At 45.5% G+C, this 24,038-nt stretch overlaps 1 protein-coding gene across 2 annotated transcripts; it reads left to right on the forward strand.

Moving 5' to 3' along the window:
• The first annotated feature begins 4,942 nt into the window (after positions 1-4,942).
• On the forward strand, positions 4,943-22,397 carry LOC104691300 (transmembrane protein 182-like). 2 transcript variants are annotated; one of them, XR_002046134.3, is made up of 6 exons: positions 4,943-5,883; positions 8,403-8,520; positions 10,467-10,565; positions 13,129-13,266; positions 20,121-20,452; positions 21,192-22,397. XR_002046134.3 is itself a non-coding variant. In XM_010402744.4 (5 exons), exons 1-5 carry the CDS (start codon positions 5,731-5,733, stop codon positions 20,348-20,350), a joined length of 738 nt encoding a protein of 245 aa, XP_010401046.3. In that variant the 5' UTR covers positions 4,943-5,730; the 3' UTR covers positions 20,351-20,544. The 2 variants fall into 2 exon arrangements, 1 of the variants encoding a protein (XP_010401046.3); XM_010402744.4 differs by lacking the exon at positions 21,192-22,397 and having other exon boundaries at positions 20,121-20,544.
• Positions 22,398-24,038: the final 1,641 nt, after the last annotated feature.

Below are 24,038 nucleotides of genomic sequence, written 5' to 3' on the forward strand. Positions count from 1 at the left end.
CAACCCTTGGCCAGTGATCCCAAGATCATGAGTGAGGAAAACGATTGTATCGAGGGAATAAAATGGGCAGTTCATTGGTAAAAGCCACTGCATACAAGGGAGAGAAAAAAATACTGAGCCTGAAAGTCCTCAGCTCTTTGGGGCTGGAATGTCCCTGTTCACCTGCAGTTTAATGTCCTCAATGGTTTAAATTTCTCCTTAAATTCTGCACAGTAAACATTCGTAGGAGGATTTAACTAAGGTGGGTAATTTTTATTCTGTAGTGGGAGAGCAAAAAGGAAATTAAATCAACTTGCTTGTCGAGGAGTTTTTAATCAAGGATAGAAACTGTGATTGGCTAATTCTTGCTTGGGTTTTGTTTGGTGTTTTTTTGGCTGTTTTGTTTTGGTTTTATGCTTTTGCATCTGAACTGTGGTTTTTTTTGTCCAAAATACCTGGATGTCTGTACCATCTTTGTCTTGCTTCCATCCTTGTCATCTTTGTACAGCAGCCATCATTTTTCTGGGCATCAGGCACTTAAATAAGGAGCTTTTTCCAATTGAGATTCCCATTAGTTCTCTGCAATATCATTATGGGTTATCAAGGACCTTATAAAATGGTGGCTTTTTTGGCAGGGGTAGATTTCTTTGTAATACTGTTGCAGACAACAGAAGTGGCTGGAAAAATGCCAGAAAACGGAATGGAAATTTTATCTGATGTGGAAAAAAAGGTAAAAAAAATTCCTTGCATTTTTTTGAAATGGTACATTTTCATCTCACTTCAGCACGAGGGATGTTTCCATGCCAGGATCTCCCAGCTTCTGGCAATTCCAAAGGCTGCTGGCTCCAGGTGTGCAGTGGCTGCAGAGGCTGCTCCTGCCAGCCCCACATTCCCATGCACAGGCACTGGCTGGATCCTTCATGGATCCCAGTCCATCATTCCCTTCCAGCCCCACTTTGAGTGCTGGACCCATCAATACCTCCCTGCTTCATGAATAATTTGCTTGATCTGCAGAGAGTACAATATTCCCTGCAGGACATTTTTTCCCAATGAGTCACTCTGCCCTAAATTTAACCTTCTGGATACTGTGGATTTTTTCTTAAAATTTCTTTACAAAATATAATAGCCCAGCTAAAGCTTTTATGAAGTATTTTCCAGTCACTTAGTGGCCAAGCCCTCTGACTAGTTTGTATTTCAGCCCAGAGTACCTTTGATAATCTTTGCCAGTATCCAGTGTTGGTGGTCTTAAAATTCTACAACCGAGTGGAAAACTGTTAAGTGCTCAGGCTTCAGAGCGTGCCTAATTAATTCTTTCCAGGGTTTTAGTCCTTTAAAAAGTGTTAAAAACATGGATTCAGTGTATCATTGAATATTGCATGGTTCTGTGGAAATAAATTGCATCAGTTTGATTCCTTTAGGAGTTCAGAGAGTTTTTGCTCTGTGCTTACTCTGGAAGTTTACAGGAGTATGTGGAAAGTTCAGGTTAAAATGGGCAAAAGTTGTTAATGAGGGGGAGTAGCTCAATGGCAAAGTTAGAGCCCAAAAACCACATCAGAGAACTCTGTGCAAAGACATCAATCAGCTGCATTTGAAAATCAGGCAAAATCTCCCTTGTACCCACAACTCCAAAAGCACTTCCTTATGTGAACTTTAATATTTTTATTTTGAGCAGAAAACCACACTTGTGTTTATTTTATTTCATGACTGCTTAAGGAGATTATAATGACTTAATCCTGGAAAGAGCTGGTAGAGCTTGAGAAGCAGGTGAGGCAAATTTGAGCTTTTTTCTCTCCTGACATCAAGTCCTGGAGGGGATTCAGCCTCAGAAGAACCATTAAGGGTCTTTCAACATCCAGGCTTATGTGCTTCTTCCAAGAGACGTGGAGACGGGAGAGATGAAAAGAGAGCATGTGATGGAGATGAACTGGAGATTTTCATTTTAATGCAGAATTAAAGGGGCAAATGTCAACATGGGTATCTATTGCTCCCCCTTCCAGCACAGCTCAGACTGGGGGATTGCTCTTGGCGAAACCATCGGGGACGTTGGTGGCTTTTCCAAGGTAAAGCTGGCAGTGCTTGGGTGCTCTTGTTGTGATCTGGTTTGCTTTGCTGTCCTTGGGTGTCTTGTGCTGAGGTTTGGGGAGAAAACAGTAAAAGAAGAGACTCGAAAGAGATTCACTCGCCTACCTCAGGAAACGCCATGTGGAAGGAATATCTTTTGGAGCAGGACAGATCATAGAACCATGGAATCGTTTAGTTTGGAAAAGCCCTTTAAAAACACGGAGCCCAACCATTCCCCCAGCACTGCCAAGGCCACCACTGCCCCATGTTCCCAAGTGCCACACCCACACAGCTTTTAAATCCCTCCAGGAATGGGGACTCCACCACTGCCCTGAACAGCCTGTTCCAGGATTTCACCACCCAGGGTCATCAGGCCAAGCTCCAATGAAGAAAGGTCTGGAAATCTCCAAAGGGACTCAGGGAAGTCTCCAAAGGCAGCCCTGAAAACTCCTATCTTTATCAAATTCCAAGAAATCCTCTGCTTTCCACATGAGAGAGTGAAAATATGTTCATCTATCTACATAAAATGTAAATTTTTCTGGGAGCATGGATCAAACCACAGGAAATAATAACACAGACTGTGCTGATGGAGTCTTTGATCAATCCAAAGGTAAAACACCCAATTCTGTGAAAAATCTGAGTTGACTTGCCTCAGCTCTTTGCTGGAATATGTATGTTTGGGAGAGTCACAATTTAGGTTTAAAAGCTTAAGGGAAAAAAATTCTTCAGGGTCAATTAGGAATTAAAAAAATTGCTCAGGATACAACTTTCCCTTCCATCCACTACAGTCCTGGAGCTGCCCATGGTGGCACTATCATTTGACCTCTGTGGATAAGAGGATGCTGAATGAAGGTCCCTGCTGGCACCAGGAGAGGCAAGGGAGGAAAGGGAGGGTTGTTTTCCTTGGAAATTAAATGGTATTTGTGTCTGCCTTTGCATGGAATGTGGTACTGGTCTGTTAATTCACCCCCTGGCTCTGGTGTGGCATTCCAGAGATCCCAACACAGGCTCCACAGGACAACCAACATCATTACCACTTTCTACAGCTGTGGGAGAGGCCACATGGTCTCATTGCCCAGGAATTTTTTGGACCCTGAAGGTGATGAGCACATGCTTGGGGCTGCAACAAGGAATCACAGAATCATCCTGGAATCACAGGATGGTTGGGGTTGGAAGGGACCTTAAAGTTGATCCAGTTCCAAACCCTGCCATGGGCAGGGACACCTTCCACTGGACCAGGTTGCTCCAATCCCTGTCCAACCTGTCTTTGAAAAGAAACACCTGTCAGGAGTGGGATTTCAGTGCATGGAGAGACATTTCAACTTTGGGAACTCAATTCCTGTTCCACAGCCTAGGAATTTGGAGGATGTTTGGCTGGGCACCAGCTGTCCTGTGAAGAGCCAAGGCTGGGCACCAGCAATGCTCTGCTTCAGCCATGCAAGGTTTTTCTGCCAGTGGGACCCAGAATTCCTGAGGACACTTCCAAATGGCAAACAGCACTAACTCGGGATGTGCAGTAGCACAAAAGCAGCAGCGCCAAACACAGCTGGCTCAAAACACACCCAGAAATGGGGAAGTGTGCATTAATCCCTTTTTTAAAACAAAAATACACAAGTACCCACTTTGCATTTTAATTTTATGTAATTGCAGTGTGAGCTACAAAAAAAATCCTCACTCCTGGTGTGCAAATCCTTGTTTTCACCCAGCTCCTCTGAGCGTTGCCAAAGCTCCTGTCAGTCGTGTCCAGCTTTGAGGAGATCACAAGAAGAGATGGCAACCAACTGTCCTTGTCACTTGAGACAAATTTAACCAGGACTGTGTGGTAGTTAAATGGCAACTGGTTGGAATCCCACTAATGGATTATTTAGGTGATAGATAAGTTATACTTTGTATTTAATCAACCATTTTATGTTCAATACAAAGAGCTCGCCTTTGGTGTAGTGGAGCACCAGTGACTGTGAGATGGGTGTGTTATTGCTGTTCAAAACTATGGGAAAAGAGTGGATATGCTGGGATGAGGTGGGAAAGGGTAATTTGTGTAGGAATGGGATGAGTGCAGGTTCAGGGAGAGTTGATCCCAAGAACCTACATGGAGACCCATTGCAGCAGCTGGGAGTGTTTCCAGTGGAATGGCAGGACAATGGGATGGACAGAATGTGTTTATTCCTGCAGAATCCCAGCTCTGTGGCTGAGTTTTGACCCTGCATGATGGTAAGTCTGCACCCTGTCCCAGCTCTCCTTTCTCCCTGCGTTGGTGAAGAGAATTCTCTGGATCCTGGATCATGTGGAATTCCTCACGTGCTCACTGTCAGGTTAAACCAGGAGCAACTCTGCCCCTGGGACAGTGAGGGGAAGAGGTCTAACGTGTTACTTAACAGCTACCCCTGTGATATTTAAGAAAGACAGTGCAGAGGATAAAATAAATTATTATAATTTAAATTTTTTTGTGCTTATAGAAGATTGAGTACTTTCATCACTCTGTATGCCTCAATAAGAAATGTAGTCAAAATTTTTGTCAATCCTCTCCAGGTTCCCCAGCCAGTGTGCAGTTGCTTTGAGATGCTCATATGTTCACAGGTAACTTTAAATATTAAAATTAATTTGACAACACAATTTCCCATAGGATAGGGAAGTCAGCATCATTTCTTCCCCCTGTTTAGAGCAGGTCATGACTAAGGCTAAGATTAGAAAACCAGAACTTGATTTTTGACTATAATTTAAATTTCTTCTCCCAGCCTCCTGGCATGTCACAGGAATATAGTTATTGCACTACAGAAATTATAATTTTCCTAGTCTGGCATCCCATTCCTGGCAGTGATCTGCAGCAGATGCTCCAGTAGAAGCCAAAAACATTAGGAAGTAAATGGCAGTGAAATTCCATGCAGGAATGTTCCCAGGAGACACTTCTCCCATGGCAGGCTGGGTGGGTGTGAGGGGTATGGATCCATATAATCCACTTTTCTGTGGCAGGAGGGAGAACATCATTTACAACTGCAGGACACCCCCGGTGTGTCCGTGTGTGCACCTGGTTGGATGCTCCTTGTCCAGCTCCATGTGGACCTGCCTGGTGCAAAGGTGGTGATTGCATCACTTCCAAGAGGGCTGGGATATTTAAGATCTCCCACTGTTTTAATGTTTTTCTTGGATCCCTGAGGTTGCTTTCTGTAAAAGCTGCATCAGAGTTTTGCTCAGAGGAAGAAGGAGACGCAAATTCCAGAAGTGCCACCTGTGGGACACAGTGAGAGGTATCACTGCAGTGCTTGAGGACACCACGGGCTCCATGGTGTGGGGAAAACCTTTGAGTCCACCCCTGCTCATCCGTGCAGAGAGGGATGGGAAAAGCTCCCCGGTGGCCTGGGAATTCTGCACTCGTGACCCAGAGCCGTGTCCTGAGGGCTCCCGGCTCCACTCCTCCGGCAGGAGCAGCCATGTGTCGCCTTGGATGGCTCCCTGCTCTGCCTCAATAGCTGTTTGTCATGATCCTTAATGCCACAGCTGCTTGCTTGTGCCAGGTCATCTGCTTTTATTAGTCCTGCTCCACCACCCACTGAAACTCACACCAGCCAGGAGATCGTTATCCACATCCAAAAATAGCAATCCTCTGGCCCTGCTCTTCCAGAGACCTGGGAAACTTGGGGGTTTTCCTCCTTTTCTCATTTCCAGTTGTGCTGGTTTCCCCCCTGCTGCCCCATGAAGGCCGGAGCAGCCGCCCTGGCAGCCGGGATCCTCGGAGGCACTGGGGTGTTGCTCTTCCTCATTGCCTTTGGGACGGATTATTGGCTTCTGGCCACGGACACCTGCGCAGTCTTCGAGCATGGGAACAGCACTCTGAGCACCGGAGTGGTGAGCTCTGAAACCTTGTACTTTGAAAGAACTTACCTAAATAATTTCAAATCGAAAATTTTGAAACCTGTGATAATATTTATGCTCAATGAATGTGACCTGTTAACGTAAAACATCAGCCTGAGGTAAAACTTTAAATTCTTTAAAATCCACACCAGCTTTTCCATAATATTGATTATTTTGACTTGAGTAAAGTGTGTCTAGGAAACATTAAGACGGCACCTCTGTAATCTGGCAGATAGGAATATTAGAGAATGAAAGGCAAAAATGTAAGAGCTTTAGTTGTTGACAGCATTTCCCTCTAAAGACAAAAGATATCTCCTGATATTTGCCATTAAAAGATTTCTCCCTCTCTAGGTTCTTCATTTAAAACTAGTTCATGTTTAAAAGTGTGGGGCTTGGCAATCACTTCCATCTGAAGTGATACAGCTGCAGCACAGACACCAAGCAAAAGTGAACATCAGACACAGAGCAGAGCAGATGAGTTCCTGCCCATCCAACCAGTGGCCTGGATATCCTCAGAGTAAGATTTGTATAGGATTTTAGTTAGCAGGAAATGTAATTTTCAAGGGACGGTTTGATATTTTAGTGCTAAGGGCTGGTGTCGCTCGTTTATAGATCCCTCAAGCTGGGTTTTTGCTGCGCTTGCTGTTGTCTAACTCTTCAATGAAATAACAACCAGATCAGTTCCTCGAGCCACCCACTCCCCCGAAATGTTTTTGTGCCAATCAATGTGTGGTTTCCATTACAAAATGACAGGAAGATCCTTGTTGTGTGCAGACTTTTTGTTACTTCAAAGTTCAATCCAATTAGGTTTGATTTTTTTCCTGGTGTGGTGAGTCACCCTGGGTAAGCATCATGATGCCAGCAAGAAATATTTTTCTTTCATTTCAGAATCCCATAATCAAATGTAGGGCACTGTTTGCTTGAGTCATGGTTCCAAGCGACTTTCCCTACTGAAAAGAAAAAAATTATGATGGAAAAAATGCTTGGAGAAGTGAAACAGAAGACGGGGTCTTCAGTTTTGAGCAGCTCAGTAAAGCTCAGGGATGGCAGAGACAGAGAAGTGCCACTTGTTTTTCGTGCTCTTGGGAAGTGACAGTGTTAATTGTTTCACATTTTAGTTGTTTTTTAAAGTGGAGAGAGCAGAGATTGTGCACTGCACGACATGAATAAGCATCTCAAACATTTCAGAGATGCTCTTGCCCAAGTGTTGGGGAGCCTGACACTGAGGCGGTGACTTCAAAAGCACCAGGCAGAAATAGGAACTGCTCTTACTCTTCCCTCTGAGCTATTTTATTTCTATTTCAGACACTGTTTCTATTATTTCTATTTCTGTTACTGGTTGTGGATAACAGGCTCTGTTTTTACCTTCTCTGCCCTTGCTTAAACTGTCAAATCTTGTCCCTTACAGATAAGGATGGGCTGAGTATCTGGCAAACTCAGTGAAATGTGCCTTGGATGCACCAAGTCAGAGCCACCAGCTGAGGAAGTTTCAGGGCTGAATGCTCCCCTTGCCATAGTCAGGATTTTATCCTGAAAGTAAAAGGAGAATCAGGTCAGAGCTCTGGAAGCTGCCACAACGTGATGCATAAAAACATCGAGGCGAGGGAAGTGTGAGATCTCTGGGGAGAAACCAGAGCCCCTTCCAGTGCCTAAAGGGGCTTCAGGAGAGCTGGAAGGTGACTTGGGACAAGGGATGGAGGGACAGGACAAGGCGGCATGGCTTCCCCCTGCCAGAGGGATACTGGGGAGAAATTCTTCCCTGTGAGGCCCTGGCACAGGGTGCCCAGAGAAGCTGTGGCTGCCCCTGGATCCCTGGAAGTGTCCAAGGCCAGGTTGGATGGGGCTTGGAGCAACCTGGGATAGGGGAAGGTGTCCCTGCCCATGGCAGGGGGTGGGACTGGATGGGCTTTAAGGTCCCTTCAACCCAAACCAGTCCGTGAGAGGCGTAAGTACCTTTGGCACCTCCCATCTCCTTTCTCTGGTTCACAGGGCCCATTCCTCTACGGACATTCCCCATGCATCATGAAACATAATTTTGTCACAGTCCTGTCTGAGGCAGATAAAACTGGTTTTGAGGATAATTTTAATAAGTTCTTTGGTAAATCTTCCATGACTAAACTTTGCAATATCCTTCCTCCAGGAAAGACCAAAACCTTGTGCTGGCAGGTCTGGTCTGGGGGTTGGAGGAAGGTGTTTGAGTAGAATACACCCAGAAGGCCCAGCTCCCTGACATTCCCATCCAGCTCAGTCCAGCTGGGGTTTAAGGACAGCAGAGAAAGAGGCAAATGGTTTGTGCAGGTCTGCAGGACAACTTGTTATCACAACATTTCGTAGCTGTGACATGGCAGAAAGTCAAGGACAGCAGCTCCTCCATGTTCTGCAACCCCTGCAAAACTGACTCAAAAAACAAATGAAAACCCAATAAAAACTAAATCAATGTCTGTCTAAGCAAAATATACACTGATTGCACCATGATCTTCCCTGTTTCAGCCTGGACTTTCATTCCTCCCCAGGCTGAAACTCCAACAGAGGTTGGGAAGGAGATCCTCACTTTCCACCACGAGGGTTTCTTCTGGCGGTGCTGGTTCTTTGGCGAGGGCCACCCTGAGACCATCTGGACCTTCTGGTACAGTGAGTACAACACCACCACTCTGTATCCACAGCACTCCCTCACAGTTTAATGGGAAACAAACATAGGAAGTGCTCCCAGGGATGCAGAGACAGTTTTTATTTCATTTTTGTCATTCTCATCGTCTCTCAAAAGCAAACCTGGGTCACTCTCTTTGTGCCCTTTCTGTGTTGTTTTTTTCTTTTTTTTGACTTGGATTTTGCTCTCAGAGGGTTGTTCACAGAAATGTTGCAGCCTCTTGATGCCATTTAATTTATTGCCTACAAAGCTGTGTGAAGTGGTGGCTTCCACCAGCAAGGAGAGCCCTTCCTTCCTCCCCCTCCCTCCCAATACCTCTTGATGTTTGTGTTCAGCAAAGTTCTGTAAATCCGAGCCCATGCCCTTCCTGGCATTGCTCTTCTGTCCCTGTTTTCTGCCTTCCAGGTGCTCAGCATTCCCAGCTCCCACTGATTTCAGCACTGGGAAGGCTGGAAGTGCACGTGTGGTGTCCCTGGGTGCTCAGGACCAGTGGTGCACCATGGAAGGCCATAAACACATCTCTTTATACTCTTTAAGATCCTGCTGGTTTTAAGGTCATTGAAATTACACTTGAGAATAATCAGAGAGGGATGTAAAATCCTTTATTTTTTGGAAAAAACATTCACTTTTCAAAAACAAATTGAAGGGGAAGGTGAAACCTGTTCTGTGACACCAGTGGGTGCCAGCCTGGTGGCCTTTGTGCAGTGAAGGGTTGGCCCAGTGAACCAGGTGCTCCCACAAGGAATAGGAAAGGAGTGAGACCACCCCAGGACATGGCTGGCACCAGCCCTGCTGGCAGCCACAACTCTACAGTAGGATTTGGGATAAAACCCCCCAAATTTTAAATAAGTTCTGCAAAGGCTTTAAACACCACAAAAACCTTGGGCCTGTGCCCACCGAGGCCTCGGTGGAGGATGTTCCTGTGGTTGTGGAGCAGCACAATCACCTCAGAGGGCACTTCTCTGCAAATAATGCAGGTTCCCACACTAAATTTACTCTGCAGTGATTAAAATTTCAAATGACTTCGCTGTCCCCCAGTCCCTGACCTGTTTCCTGTAAAATCTTGCAGGAATAGTTCCCGCCACCGTTCAACTGAACAATGGGAGGTTTTTCACACAGAAAGTTTGTGATAAAAAAGGACAGGCTTGAGACAGGGAGTTTGCTGCTGAATTACATTATACGGAAATACATAATATAATTTTACCTGAAGTAAAATGAGTCACTCTGATAACTGGCAATTTTTTTTGCTACTTCTTTAGGTATTTATTATAATAGGATTGATCATGGCAAATTAATTTGCTGCTCTTGTGGATGTAATAATTAATTCAATAGGTATTCCATAGTCAATTTAGCATGAACTAATGTCCACCTATTATAAAGTGCTCCTTTGAGCTGGGGAACATATTTAAATAAGTGGCCAACCATTAATTAATTCATTTAACATTCATTCTATTACTGTTAATCATGATAAGCCTCAGTGGTATTAATATTGATGGGGCACTTCCATTCTAATTGTGCTTTTCCTTCTCACCAGCTGGAGGTCTTGGAAGTACCTTGTTCTGGTACCCAAACACTTTGACCCTTCCAGGTGGTCAGGCACATTCTCTGGAGGAAAACAGCAACGAGAATATTGACACTGACTTCAGTTGTTCCATCTTTCATGATTTTTGTCCACCTCAGACTCAGGTTATGAAGATGAGAGGATGTGCAAGGAACAGTGTCAGATCTTTCGTAACTCTTATTTCTATTTTTATTTTCCTCTCTAACCAAGATTCATTATCTTTTTTGCCTCCCCAGCATTCTGATGTCACTGAGGGTTTTGCAGGTTTTGCACAACAGCACATCACCATCTCAATCCTGTAACTGTGATTCTGCTGGAAATAAAAGCAAACAGGGATTTAATTCTTCTTCTTTTTTTCATCTTTTCCAGCCAGCCAAGCACACCCCAAGTTCTGCATGCATGGCTACCTCTTCCCCATGCCCATTGCTCTCGGACCTTTTCCCCATCCCTCCTATGACACAACTGCAGGTGAGTTTCTTTCCTTCTCCCCCAGCAGCTCCTTTTCCAAGGAATCAGGCAGAGATTTGGGGTGCGTGTCAGTGCTGTGGTTCTCCTGTTGTAAATGCACATGGCCAAGCATGGCCAAGACCTTTGGAAAGCTCCTTTACAAACAAGTCCTGCTTGGTTGGCTGCCCCAAGCACACATTGAGATGTTCTCCCACGTTTTCTCTCCTCCAGCCCAGCTGTGCTGGGATGGGCTCTGCTGCCTCCCGCTGGGTGCTCAGCACCTACTCCTATGAGTAAGGCAGGAGGATAAATCCGCTCTCTCCCACCTCCTCACTCACTGGGAAGAGCTGGAGCCAGAAGACCCAAACCCAGTCTAGTGCTGACTTGGTCCCAGAGTCTGGTTTCCTGGGATAGCTCAGGTGTTGAATTGTTGCAAGACAAAATAAACAAGCCCTGGAAAATCAGTTAAAGACCAAATTGTTAGAAAACCCTCGTGACTGACTTATTTTTAATGCACCGAACACTACGCAGTTGGAGAGCTCCCTTTCAACTGGGTCCCTTTTTATTTATGTTTCTCTATATTTTCTGAGTTCTTTAATGAATCAGCTGCTGTTAGGAATTTTAATTTGCTAAATTGGTGGCAGCAGTTAGAATTAATTAAATGATCTTTTTTGAAATGAATTGATTTCTTTAAATAGTGTGCATCAGTCTGCCTTGCCTCCGGGGAAGCAGGGCAGACGTTCTGCACAAACAAACATCTTGACCTTTTCCTTAGCCTTTAGAAGTACCTTTTTTTAGTTTTATTTCATTTTTTTTTCCTCTATGAGAAATTAATTAAAAAAAAAAAAAAACACCATTGTCAGTAGGAGCATGTGAGGGAGAGCAGCTCGTTTCTTTGGCTGTGCTGTGCAGGATTCCCACCCCGAGGAACGCTCCGCGGTGTCAAATGGATACGAGGGACCTGTGGAGGGAGGAGGAGGAGGAGCTGGTGCAGGATATGCGGCAAACACGCGGGATAAGCTGTGGGATTGTTTCTGCTTGGGAGAGACGGGCACAGCGTCCAGGTCCTGCATGATCCCGCTGATCAACACACACTATTTTTTCCGTCCTAAATAAAGGGCGCTGGAGGCATCTGTCCCTGCCTGTCAGCCCGGCTATGGAACCCTCCCCAGCTGCCTCCCAGGCGTGTCCCCTGGGACAGTCCCGGCTCGATCTCGATGTTCACAGAGGTCTTTTCTGACCGTAAGGGTTCTGTGAAGATGCCGGGAAGGGGGGGCTGCGCCCGGGGTGCTGCGGGCTCTGCCTGTCCCTGTCACCCCTGGGGACGTGGGGCGGCTCAGCCTCCACATTTTGGGCAGGGCTCCTCCCCTGCCCCAATCCTGTGCAAAGCCCTCGGGGGGAGCAGCCGCTTCTGTCGTGAACACCCTTTTCTTTCTAACCAGCCCATCTTCATCTGCAAACGCTGACAAAACAGGAGGCTGTCCAAGGAGAGGGGTCCTCCAGCTATTACCTGCTCCAGAGATAATTCTGCCTTATCTGCATCCTCTTAGGCTCCCTGAGAGAAACGGGTGACGGGAGGTTAAACATGAAAATGAATTCTGTGGTTTTGGAGAGTTCAAGATACTTATCTCTCCCTAAGTGGCTCTCCTGACAAAATGGTTTCAAATGAGGAAAACGCATCTTCTCTGTATCATTTTTCTTTCAAGTGTGAATCATTTCAGCATTACCCACTTGCTCGTGCTCGGCTTAAATCGAACTGGAGCTTCTGGAAAACAACAGGCAGGGCGAGATGTGGTGGTCCAAGGGGTCAGATTAATCAGGGGGTGGGGAACAGGGTATCAGAGGGTCTCTGCTGCAAGACCACCACCTTTGGATAAGGTTTATGGCAGTGTCTAGAAGACACTTGGCTACTGGGAGACTTATATTTGTGGGCTACATCCCATCCTGTCCCATCTGGTGGGATGCGATGGACCAAGCTTGCTCGGCTCCGCCTGGGATGGTTGTACACAACAAAACCCCCAAATTCCTTGGATGGAGAGGCAGCTGCTCCCCGGCCCCGTTCTCTTTCCCGGAGTCAAACAAGGCCACTAATGGGGGAGCTCATGAGCTCCTGTTTTCCCTGCAGTCCTGCCAACAAACACCGCCTTTATTTTAAACCAGGAGCCTGGCACCTTCCCGAAGTGTTAATTAAAGTGGAACAAAGCTGTGGTCTGATTGCACCTCTCCAAATTTTGCTATTTTCTTTCCTTTCTTGCCAAGGTTTTCCACACCCCCTGGCACAGCTAAGAACGGTGTCCTTTCCTCCCACCCCCTTTCGTGGTGTGCTTCCTTGGCAAGCCTTCCCAACCCTTTGGCCTCATTCCAGTTCCATTCTGTAGGGCATGACATTCCCCCTGAACCCGTGGCTGTTCCAGGTGCCCTGGCAAAGCCGGAGCCTCAGCTCTGCCTGTCACAGCAGCGTCACAGGTTGTTGTTTTTACTGTTGCTAAAGCGGGAGTTAAACACGGAATCATTAAGAAAAAGACTTCTGAGGTTGTACAAAGCCTCTTTCCATCTCCTTTCTCTGACTTTGCTCCCGTTGCAGTGTACAGAGGCTTTTGGACGGCGTTCATCCTGCTGGCCGTGGCTGCTGGGCTCGTGGGGGGGCTCCTGCTGGTGTGTGGGGTCCCCTTCTCCAGTCCCCGCTCCTACAAAGTCGGGGGAGGATTCCTGCTGCTCTCAGGTGAGGCGATACAGCCGGCGCAGGGTGGCTTTGGAATGGGAGGCAGGTGGGGATGAGGTGCTGCTGTGGGAGATGGGGCTCTGATGGGAGCAGCAAAAGATTTCCCTCTTCCCCAGTGGAATTAAACCCCTGTGAGCTCTGACTAACCTGGTCCAGTGGAAGGTGTCCCTGTCCGTGGCCTTTATGGTCTTTAAGGCCCCTTCCAAACCAAACCATTCTGTGATTCCATGATTCTATGCTCAGCCAGGCTTTAGCAAGATAATCCTTAATCCTGACAAGGCTGAGATTTTTGAAAATCACTATTTTTTTACTATTCCTCTATGCAACCCTTTTATTTCAGTAAAGGCTGCAGGTGTGTTAAGGCTGGGCAGCATCAGCCCCGCTCAGTTCCCCAAAGTCAGGCTTTGCATTTGGGCTGCTCCTGCCTCTGCTGCTAGCTTTGATAGAGCTGGAAGCCCACAGAGTGATGAAAGGCAAACCCCGTGATCCAAAATGAGAGGGCTGGCTTAAGGAGACCTGAAAAGATGAAACGATGGCACTGCAGGAAAATGAATTAAAAATAGGCATTTATTCATTTTTCCCACTGCTGTTACCAATGATTCTACTGAATTATCACTTGGGCTTTTTCCTTTTCTGTATTTGAGAGGAACAACTGGCTTCAATAGTAGAAATACTTGATTTATACCAGTGACTCAAACTCAGAAAAAAGCTCTTTTATGACTCAAGCAGCCACAGGCTGGAGCTTAGTTGAGCTGCGCCAAGTGAAGAACTTCGTAATGAAATCAGGCTTTTCTCTGAAAAAACACTGCTTAATTGCAGATCCTTCACCAGCTCCTGCTTCCTCATATCTGGCATTAATCAAACATGAGACACTGTCTTTGCTCTCACTTTGGGCTTTGAGTGTGCCCAGATTTGGGAGGCCTGAAAACATTAATGAAAATATCTAACAAGAAAGGTCCTGACATTGACCCATGCCCCCAGGTGCTACATCTACACAACTTTTAAATTCCTCCAGGGATGGTTGTTCTACCACTGCCCTGGTTAGTCTGTGACAGAGATGGACAATGCTTTCCATGAAGAAATTCCTGCTGCTGTCCAACCTGACCCTCCCCTGGCCCAGCCTGAGGCCGTTCCCTCTCATCCTGTCCCTGTTCCCTGGGAGCAGAGCCCGACCCCCCCGGCTGCCCCCTCCTGTCAGGGAGTTGTGCAGAGCCACAAGGTCCCCCCTGAGCCTCCTTTGCTCCAGGCTGAGCCCCTTTCCCAGCTCCCTCAGCCTCTCCTGGTGCTCCAGACCCTTCCCCAGCTCTGTTCCCTTCCCTGGACACGCTCCAGCCCCTCAATGTCTCTCTTGTCTTGAGGGTCCCAGGGCTGTCCCCAGCACTGGAGGTGCCCCAGCAGTGCCAGCACAGGGCACAGGTAATGCCCTGGGCCTGCTGGACGCACCTCGGCTGGGACAGCCCAGGAGCCATTGGCCTCTTGCCCACCTGGGCACCTCTGGGCTCGTGTCCAGCTGCTGGCACCAGCATCCCCAGGGCCTTTTCCACAAACAGATTCCCAGCCACTCTGCCCCAAGCCTGTAGTTTTCCGTGGGGTTGTTGTGATCCCATAATGGATAATAATCCAAGGGCTGTACCACGGCAGGGAGCTTTCTCTTCCCATCTGTAGTCCAGGCTCCCAGAAGGCAGCAGATGTCCCTGAGGAGTGGGTCCAGCCTGCACGTTAGGCAGAAATATCACAGAAAAGGATGCTAAGTAATACTCAACATCTTCTTTTTTTTTTTTTTTTTTTCCATTGTTTTTCCACTTTATTTGACTATTCCTTGATTAAAAGGCTGGGGCTTAGAATGTGACACTTTTTAGAAGAGCTGATTATGCATCACATAAACCTCTTGGCATCAGACAAAGATGCTGCTGTTAAAATTGAAGTTTGTATTAATGCAGCTTCAATCTGAACAGCAATCATTGTTATTAACAGTCATTCGGGGGAACGAGTTCAGCTGGAAGACACTTCCTACTATATTTTCCATTCAAATGATAGCAGAAGGATTCAGTGTTTTTTTCAGCAAAGTTTCCTTAGTGTTTCAACTGATCCTTTTTTTTGGGGGGGCTTATCCTGATCTCAGACCTCTGGATCCTGCTTGACCCCGGCTTCTGGATGGATTTGGGTTGCATCCCTCCATGATTATTTTCTTGTTATCCCTTCTAAAAATATTTTGCATAATTGCGCTAAGCAGTAGGAACAATGGATTTAACACAGCCTCAAGTCTCCAGCCATCCCTTTCCTTCGGATAGCGGGATGTGGAGGGATGATGCAGGAGAAAGCACCTCTTCTCTTCTAATCATGGCCTGCGGGTCAGTGTTAATTAACCTCCCTTGAAGAAATGATCTCTCCTTGAGGAAGTGTGAAAAAGCTGGCAATCTGCAGGGTGGGAATGTGGTCTGGCAGTCGATGGGGAGATGGAGCACCAGGACTGCGGGATGTCCCGGACTCGAAGGGAACCCTTCACCGACAGCTTTGTTCTGCCCACGAACGCCCTACTTTGGGACAGGTCATGGTTATTCATTGCAAAATGATGTCACTTTTTCTACCAAAAGGCTTTAAAGGCACTATTGGTGCAAATGCATTCCCAGACATTTATGGGTGACCAGCCTGGCATGGTCCTGAGGAGGGTTGTGTGTCCCTCTGTCTCAGGGGGAATCTGGCACCGAAGGGCAAGAATTGTTATGGCTCAAGTGGATCCCTTTGGATTTCCCTCTGAGATGCCTTTTATTTACTGTACATTCCAGAGGGCAAATCTGGCTGTGCCAGCTCCCATAACCAATGGACTGCTCCTTGGGAGGCGTTGCTGAGAGCCCTTCCAAAGCACTGGAGGCATTTCTCTGGATTTCCTCCACTGGGTGACTGGAAAGAGCTGGAGCCCATCTGACGTTTGCTGGTGCTGCCTTTGCACATCCACAGCCCCAGCTGAGCAGTTTTCCCTGCCAGCCTGCTCCCAAAAGCACCTGGAATACACAAGCCAAGAGCCAGCATGCTGCTTTCCTTCCAGCATTTGCCATCTCAGAATGAGCTTCAGTGCTTCCAAGGGGTGGCAGATCCTGCCCAGTGCCTGATTGTCCCCTTGTTTCAGTAGTCAGAGGTTGGTTAATTGTCACTACAATGTCACCAAGAGGGCTGGATGAGCTCTCTGCTGCAACTTCTGGAAGCTCTTTGAGTTGCTGAGACAACTTTCCTCGTGCTCCTTCATTTTTCCTACCTTGTGCTCCTCAGTTTTCTTTTCCTTTGGGCATTTTAGAGACCAGACTTAGAAGTGCAGCACTGGCACGGGTTACCCAAAGAGGCTGTGGATGCCCCATCCCTGGAAGTGTTCCAGGCCAGGTTGGATGGGGCTTGAAGCAACCTGGGATGATGGGTCTTGTCCCTGCCCATGGTGGGACCAACCTGTTCTTCAGTGTGACCCGACAGCATGGAAAAAAAGGCAGATTTCCCAGTCCTGTCAGTTAAAGGGCTGAATTTTTTGCTCAAATTCTGCTTCCCAAATGGAGCTGCTCCACTTTGGCAGTCTCAGGCTCCCCACGTGCAGTGAAGGCTGACAGTTATGGAAGGGCAGCTGAAGGTCATCCCTCCATTTCCTCGTTATTAACATCCTTTAAGAGGAAACGAGTGAGAGAGGAGAACGAGTCAAAGTTCATTATTCTCCTAATTAGCAGATTACACAAAAGTTCAGTAGCTTCCCCAGAATAAGAGTTAAAGATTGAGTTCACTCACCTGTCCCCACAATTAGCAGCTATAAAGGCGTCACAAGGAAAAAAAGTGAGAGAAGGGAAAAGCTCCACTTCAATTTACCCACACGGAAAACGCAGGTCCGCTGGGAGAGGGGGATGGAGCTCCGGGCTCCCGGATCTGCAGCTCACAAAGGAGACAGATTTAATACCCCACTGCAATTTTCTGGCAATTAGCCCCTCCCCAGAAGATGCCGTTGACCTCATCAGCCTGGAGATGGAGTTTCACAGTTAATTTTTCCTAGTTCCATCCTAATGAACAGAGGCAAAAGGAGGAGAGGGAGAAGGAGACAAGGGAAGGGATTACTTGGGTAATTTTCCAGTGGAGAAAGCACAGGGATGCTGAGATGGGCATGGGGAGGAGGTTTGGTGAGGTCTTCACTTACCCAAACCCAACACACACCCTGTGTCTCAGGTGTGGGTGCCAATGACGGTCTCATTTTTAGGGCAGAAAACAACATTTTTTTAGTTTTTCATCTTGCTGCCCAAAGCAGGAAGGAATTGGTTTCTACATCCAAAGCTGGCAGGAAACAAAGATGATTTTCTGCTTTCCACTAAAAGCCCCAGAAAGGAGGGAGTAAAGTGAAACCTGTTCAACAGATGAAAAATCCCAAATACAACAGCAAAAAACCAAAAATGCCAAACACTTTGGTAATATGGGAGTGAAACTTCCTGATTTTCTCATGATGAAGACTCTGCTCATGGCTGTAAGTGTGACAAATTCTAGACAGGTTCAGGGATACTTGTGATTGCTCCAAACAAGGATTTCTGGCTGAGCAGATTTCAGTAAGCTGCCCTTTTTGAGCTCCCACCATCCTTTGGCTGCACCTGCCCTTCTGATTTTCCTTTCCCACCGAGGACATGGTGTAAATCCCAGGGATTCTTCATTGCTCAGCTGTAATTATTCCAGGGAAGAAGGCTGCTTGCTTTACATATTCTTGTCATTTGCCCAGAGTGTGAAAACATTCTTAATTTAGATGCCATGGCCATGCCATCACCTCCAGTACCTGTTTAATAATAAATCCTTCCATACAAGACCTGGAGCTTCTCCTGAGGACAGAGCAGGGGCCAATTCCCATTCCTTATCTCATGAAGAGGTTGGGGATGGCACCACCCACACGTGGGACTTCCCACACCCTTCTCAGTAAGAACTGGAAGGTTTTCATCTGATTACTTCAAAAAATGAGACTTAGGCCATCTAAATTGTCCTGGGAGAAATCAGCACAGAATTCCTGGTTATTTAAAGCAAAATTCCAAAGTACTTTTCCATACGCACGTTCTCTGTCCCACTGGGGCTGCGCTTTCATTTGCGTCTCTTACGGTAGGTATTATAAGTTAATGAAATAGAAATTGATCTTTAAAGGAGCACTTTTCAAGGTTCAGTTGCTATCTAATTAATTTAATTTTAAATTACATCAGTAATAAAGACTTAATTGCCTTCTTATCAATACATTGTATTTTGTAAGGGACATGCGACTATTTGAACACGCCATCGTTTTCTTATAGTAGAATAATTGGTATTTTAAGCATACAACTATCATAGTAAGTGTAAAATATTTATTTGTGCACTTAATTTCAAGTGGTATCAAAACCTCAATGAACATGCAAATGTTCCAGCAGCTGCTGTTTAACTCCTCGCCTGCCTCTCCAGGAAAAACAAGGACTCCTCCACGTCAAGGAGAATGGCTGGAATATCAGCATGGGGAGATGTAAAGAGTATTCGTATGGCTACACCAATTTTTGATTGATAGGGTTGCACTTTTTTAGAGCATGGGAAGCAGTTTAGCAAATGTGACAGCTTAGGGTGGGGAACTGCAATTTCTCTCATTCTTAGTGAGGACTTTGAAGCCTCTTACCTTCTTGCGAGTCTTATTTTTGTCTCTGAGATGTTTTTATAACCATTATAAACAGAATCACAGTAAAACACAGACGTGTTTTCTCTGACTGAAGATTCAGTAACCTCCCTAAGCAGATAAATCAATGTCAAGCTTTACTCCTTTCCTTTCCTTTCCTTAGTACAAGAGCTGGATTTTGGAGTGTATAAGCTGCCAGCAAGAATAATTAAATACACCACAACTACCTTTGATTTAAAAATGGCAAGGGGAGAAATTAAATCCTGCAGAAGCCACAACACAGCCACAGAACTGTGTGGTAACTTGTCAACTAAATTAATTTCGAGCTGTTCACTTCAACCATAAAAATAATATAAGCTGTAATGTATTTCTTTCATATGTGTGTGTGTGTATCTATATGTTATACAGCGCCATTTAAAAATAGCAGCTTCTACCTGTGAAGTAGGAAGATCAGATATTTCTGAACTGCTTTCAGACCTGTCATCACACCATCACTGTTCAGCTTTAATGGATGTTGAGTTTAAAATGCGCCACAGATATATATTTTTAATGATACACAGTAAATGAGATTTGTGCCACTCTAATTTTTGTCACCTGCTTTGAGCCCTGTGGTATAAGCTGCTTATTATTCTTGTTGTTATTCTGGTATTTAGTAGCCCACCTGAGATTAATATCTCATGGCTGTGTCCCTTTCCCACTCCATAACGTGTTGGCCCTGCAGGCTCTGCTGGCCCTGGGGGTGGCAGGTTCAGTGGCAGAATTTGGCCATCATCAGGATTGATTCCTGGTAGGAATTGGCTATGACACTGCTTGGAAGGGCAGATACAAAAAAGGAAGAAGTCTTGGTGTCTCCTCATTCATGTCTGAGTGGAAAAGGTGTAGCATTCCACCTCTGAGAGAGGAGCGCAGGTCCCTGCTGGGAACATCAGCCCTGCTCCGCTGGTTTCTCCATGGCCATATCCCGTTGGAGCAGAGCCTTCAGAAGTGCTGGTGATCAAAGCACAAGGTGTCAGAGGGCAGGAACTGATCACTGTGGTGTGGGGCTCTCCCATGGCAAGTGGCCTCGGCTTCCACAGGAACCTGCAGAGCAACATCAGGAGCAACAATTCTGCAACACAAAGTTTTGGTGGAGAGCATGGATGAGAAGCTGCTGTGATCTTTTCTCACCTTTATTCCTGTATTTCCTGCACAGAGAATAACTCAGTTTTCTCTCTCTTCCCAGGAGGTTTGTTTCTCCTGCTCGTGTTTCTCTTTGTGATGTGGAAGGAGTTTGCAGCTGACTTCCAGAAGTACATCCTCCTGGAGAGGAGCGAGAAGTGCCTGGATGATGTCCCTGTGCACGTCTACTATGGGTGGTCCTTCATGTTTGCTGCTGCTGGGGTGCCCCTGGTGTTACTCTCTGGACTCCTCTTCTTCCTGGTGGGCAGAGACATTATGGATTCCCTGCAGTAAGACAAATGTGGAGAAGGCTTTGAGAAAATTGGTGATGCTCCTTGTAAAGAAACATGCCCAAATTCTGAGGACTTGATAATTTTTGTAGCTACAATTATCAGGGTAGGTTACATTCACTCTTATGGGGAGGCAGGGATGGAGAACTGAGCATCCATAGAATCCCAGGATGGTTTGGGTTCAAAGGGACCTTAAAGCCCCTCCCATTCCACCCTCTGCCATGGGTAGGGACACCTTCCCCTATCCCAGGTTGCTCCAAGCCCCTTCCAAACTGGCCTTGGACACTTCTAGGTTTGGGGCAGCCACATCCTCTCTGGGCACCCTGTGCCAGGGCCTCCCCACCCTCACAGCCAGGAATTCCTTCCCAATATCCCATCTCTCCCTGCCCTCTGGCAGTGGGAAGCCATTCCCCCTTGTCCTGTCCCTCCATCTCTTGTCCCAAGTCCCTCTCCCGCTCTCCTGGAGCCCCTTCAGGCACTGGAAGGCTCTCCCCAGAGCCTTCTCCAGATGAGCACCCCCAGCTCTCCCAGCCTGGCTCCAGAGCAGAGGTGTCCAGAGCACTGCCCATCCCAAACCAGCCTCAGCTGAACATCCAGCTCCAGCCTTTTTCCACTTTGGAGATATTTCAAGCACGTTTGTCAGGTTTGCACCAGTTTTCTCTGCAGTCCAAGGGAAAGCAGCTCTCTGTCAGCAGAGCTCCACATCCATATTCAGCAGAGCTGGAGCTTTACAGCATTCCCAGCATCCTGGTTTCTTGTAAAAGGAAATCGAATCTGGCTGTGATGGTGCAAGCAATAATGTCTATTTCTAAAAAGCAATTAAGGATGATTTTTTTTTTTCTTAGCTGGCTCTAATTGACATCAAAGGACAACCATTTTAATGGGATGTCGGGAAACATGAGAAACTTTTTTCGTCCTTAAAAGCCCTGATTCCGAAGATACAAGTATACCTGGACCTAAGCTAACTTTCATTAAGGGAATAAACCAATTTCTGTGGCTTGAAACATAACATGAATTAATTAGTATTTCTTTACAGCAATGCTTTACTCTGCATTTAATATTTTCCCTGGATGCAGTTTTGTGGGGACTCCCAACCCAAAAACTGAAAAATGATCCCGGTTGAGGGAAAAGGAGGGGGACAAGGGCATGATACTGTGATATCACCTTGGGTTGTGCCTGTGCCCCATCAGTTCTTCAAGTGGAAATTTCTCACTATAAATTTATTTTGAATAATTTTTGTCATTACTCTGAATTGAATATTTTCCCTAGACACAGTTTTGGGAAGTTTTTCCACCGAAAAACTGAATGATGGTGGCAGCTGGGGGAATGGGAGTGGGGACAATAGCATTGGTATTTTTTTGGCTTTGTTTTGGTCAATGCTGTCAGGCAGCTCAGCTGGGACCTTGTTGTATTCTACGGACACCTCACAAGAGTCCGATCCAAAAAGACAGATTCTATAACATTTATATACATTTAAATTCTTGCAGTGGCTCAGGTGATTGGCTGACGTGGCAGTGACCCTACGAAGAGCAATCCCCTCCTAATTCTCCACCAAACTATCCGGGTACTGGGGCTGAAATAATTTATCCTGAATGTGCAGAGCTTTGTAAAGACACTTGAGGAATGACAGAGATTTGATCTCGTCATGTTTTTCGGGCTGGAGCGTGGTGCTTTGAAGTAGTTTGTTGGGTCCTTGCTTGCTGAAATCATTTGCATAAATTTTAAATCAAACTTCTCAGATGCGCCGTTCTCGTGGATGTCAGAGTTTGTGCTCAACTCACATCTCCTGAGCTTTATGTCACACTATTGACTCAGTGCAGTTAATTAATAATGGAATGTAAATCTCTGCTAGGAAGCGCTGAAGATTGTTGGCAGTGTAAAAATGTTTGTTAATGCTCTTCCTAAAATATTATTCAAGTCTGGCGTTTCTTTCCTTTCGGAGCAAGTTCTAATTATTCTTTTACAAGATTCATGGCATACACAGAGTGAGAAATTGTAATTCCCCCATGTAAAGATTAGTTCTTTCATATGAATAACAGGCTTGGCCTACAGTTCTTAAGCAATATCCACACTGTTTTCCCTTAATAGAAATTTTGTTTGAATAGAATTGGGATATGCAGGTAAAAATCGTGGTTTTTTCCCAGTGAATGGATGTTTCATGACTTTCCCAAATACACAGAAATTTTAGTGTTTTATTTGGCCATTCTAAACTGGGTTTTTTTCCTGATTCTCCTTGGGTTATGCCTCAGTTCTTCAAGGGATAATTTCTCACTATAAATTCCCTTTGAATAATTTTTGTCATTTAATTATCTATTCAATGTGGAGATGAACACTTATGGTCACAGAGAATAAAAGTATATAATCCAGGAGCAGAAGAGGTCAAGATTTACAGTCACTTGCCTTTCACTGATCCCATAAAACAATCCAAGCATGCAGAAATGATGATCCCATAAGAGACACCAAGGCAGAAGAATGAGAATGCAGCAAGAAATCCATCAGACTTATTGATATCTGTGAAGCTGAGGATCCCTGAAGTTGTGAATATAGAAGTGAGTTTTATATTATGGAATGAAATATTTATTAACTTTCTCCATCTGTTCTTTAAAAAATTTAGTTTGATGTCATCAAGGCATTTATGGAATACATTTACCTTAATCATGCATTCGTGCCTTAGAGAGTAAAGCATCCCTGGAGACTTGCTCTTTCTGGATCAGCTCTAGAACAAGCAATAGTTTAAAATTCCATCATTCTTTGGAAGGAAACCACATGGCTTTGAATCATTCTTGAACAGAAGGTGTTCTATCTTGAATGGTATTGAGCACACTCCACTTGTTGTCTGGTATTGAGCTTTTTGGGTAACCTCATCAAATCTCTGGATCTTCTGCAGGTTTGGAAAATCTCTCAATATTAGATATATATCTAATAGTCACAACAATAAGAAAGAATCAGATTGTAGAGTTGCATAATCAAAGCAATTAATTCCTCCATTAAAATTCTGTGTTTATTGCCAGCACAAGGCCAAACACACCATTTTGGTGGATTAAAGAGTCCAATTCCTTTGCTCTCAAGTTTCTTGTGGCAAGCATAACTCAAGCAGACAAAATTTGCTGTGAGAGTCATCATTTCTGTAGGAGAAATTTCAAAAAAGAAACTCATTGGCTCAGTGGTGGAGATGGAAATTGCAGAAACCACGGTTGCTTTCATCTGTTGAATGTGAAGTTTGATGAAAGGATATTATAGAGTAGTGACAAGGACCTAATTCTGATCCAAGTTTTGTCATTATAAATCATGAGTAATTCCAAAGGCTGCAGCAGACCCTTATCGCTGCTAAACATCTGTAAGTCAGATCAGAACCGGGACTAATAAATACATTCAAAATGCATAATTAAAACAGTGATTTCACATCACTCTGATGAATTTTAGTCAAGGATTTCTTCAAGGATGCTTTTCTCACATTAGCATTTGATGTTAGTAAGCAATGAATAATTCCATTTTTTCTTTCCAACATCTGGGACACTTCCTGCTTTATTTGCTACTTACTGAGCACTCTGCAGGAAATATTAATGAATCCTGGGTGTTGAAACGTGGGCCCTGTGGATCGTGCTCAGGAGGCAGCCTTACGTAGGAGAGGAGAGGTGTCTTGAGATTAAGAGCTTGATTTTGGTGAAAGATATTGGGAGATTTGCCAAACC

Source organism: Corvus cornix, chromosome 4A (assembly GCF_000738735.6).
Source record: "Corvus cornix cornix isolate S_Up_H32 chromosome 4A, ASM73873v5, whole genome shotgun sequence".
In the NCBI taxonomy this organism is placed as follows: Eukaryota; Metazoa; Chordata; class Aves; order Passeriformes; family Corvidae; genus Corvus; species Corvus cornix.

Coding starts and splice junctions, on each gene's coding strand:
- LOC104691300 (XM_010402744.4), top strand. CDS start 5,731: ATGAAGGCCGGAGCAGCCGCCCTGGCAGCCGGGATCCTCGGAGGCACT. Junction 5,884..8,402: donor GCACTCTGAGCACCGGAGTG/GTGAGCTCTGAA, acceptor ATTCCTCCCCAG/GCTGAAACTCCAACAGAGGT. Junction 13,267..20,120: donor AGGATTCCTGCTGCTCTCAG/GTGAGGCGATAC, acceptor CTCTCTTCCCAG/GAGGTTTGTTTCTCCTGCTC.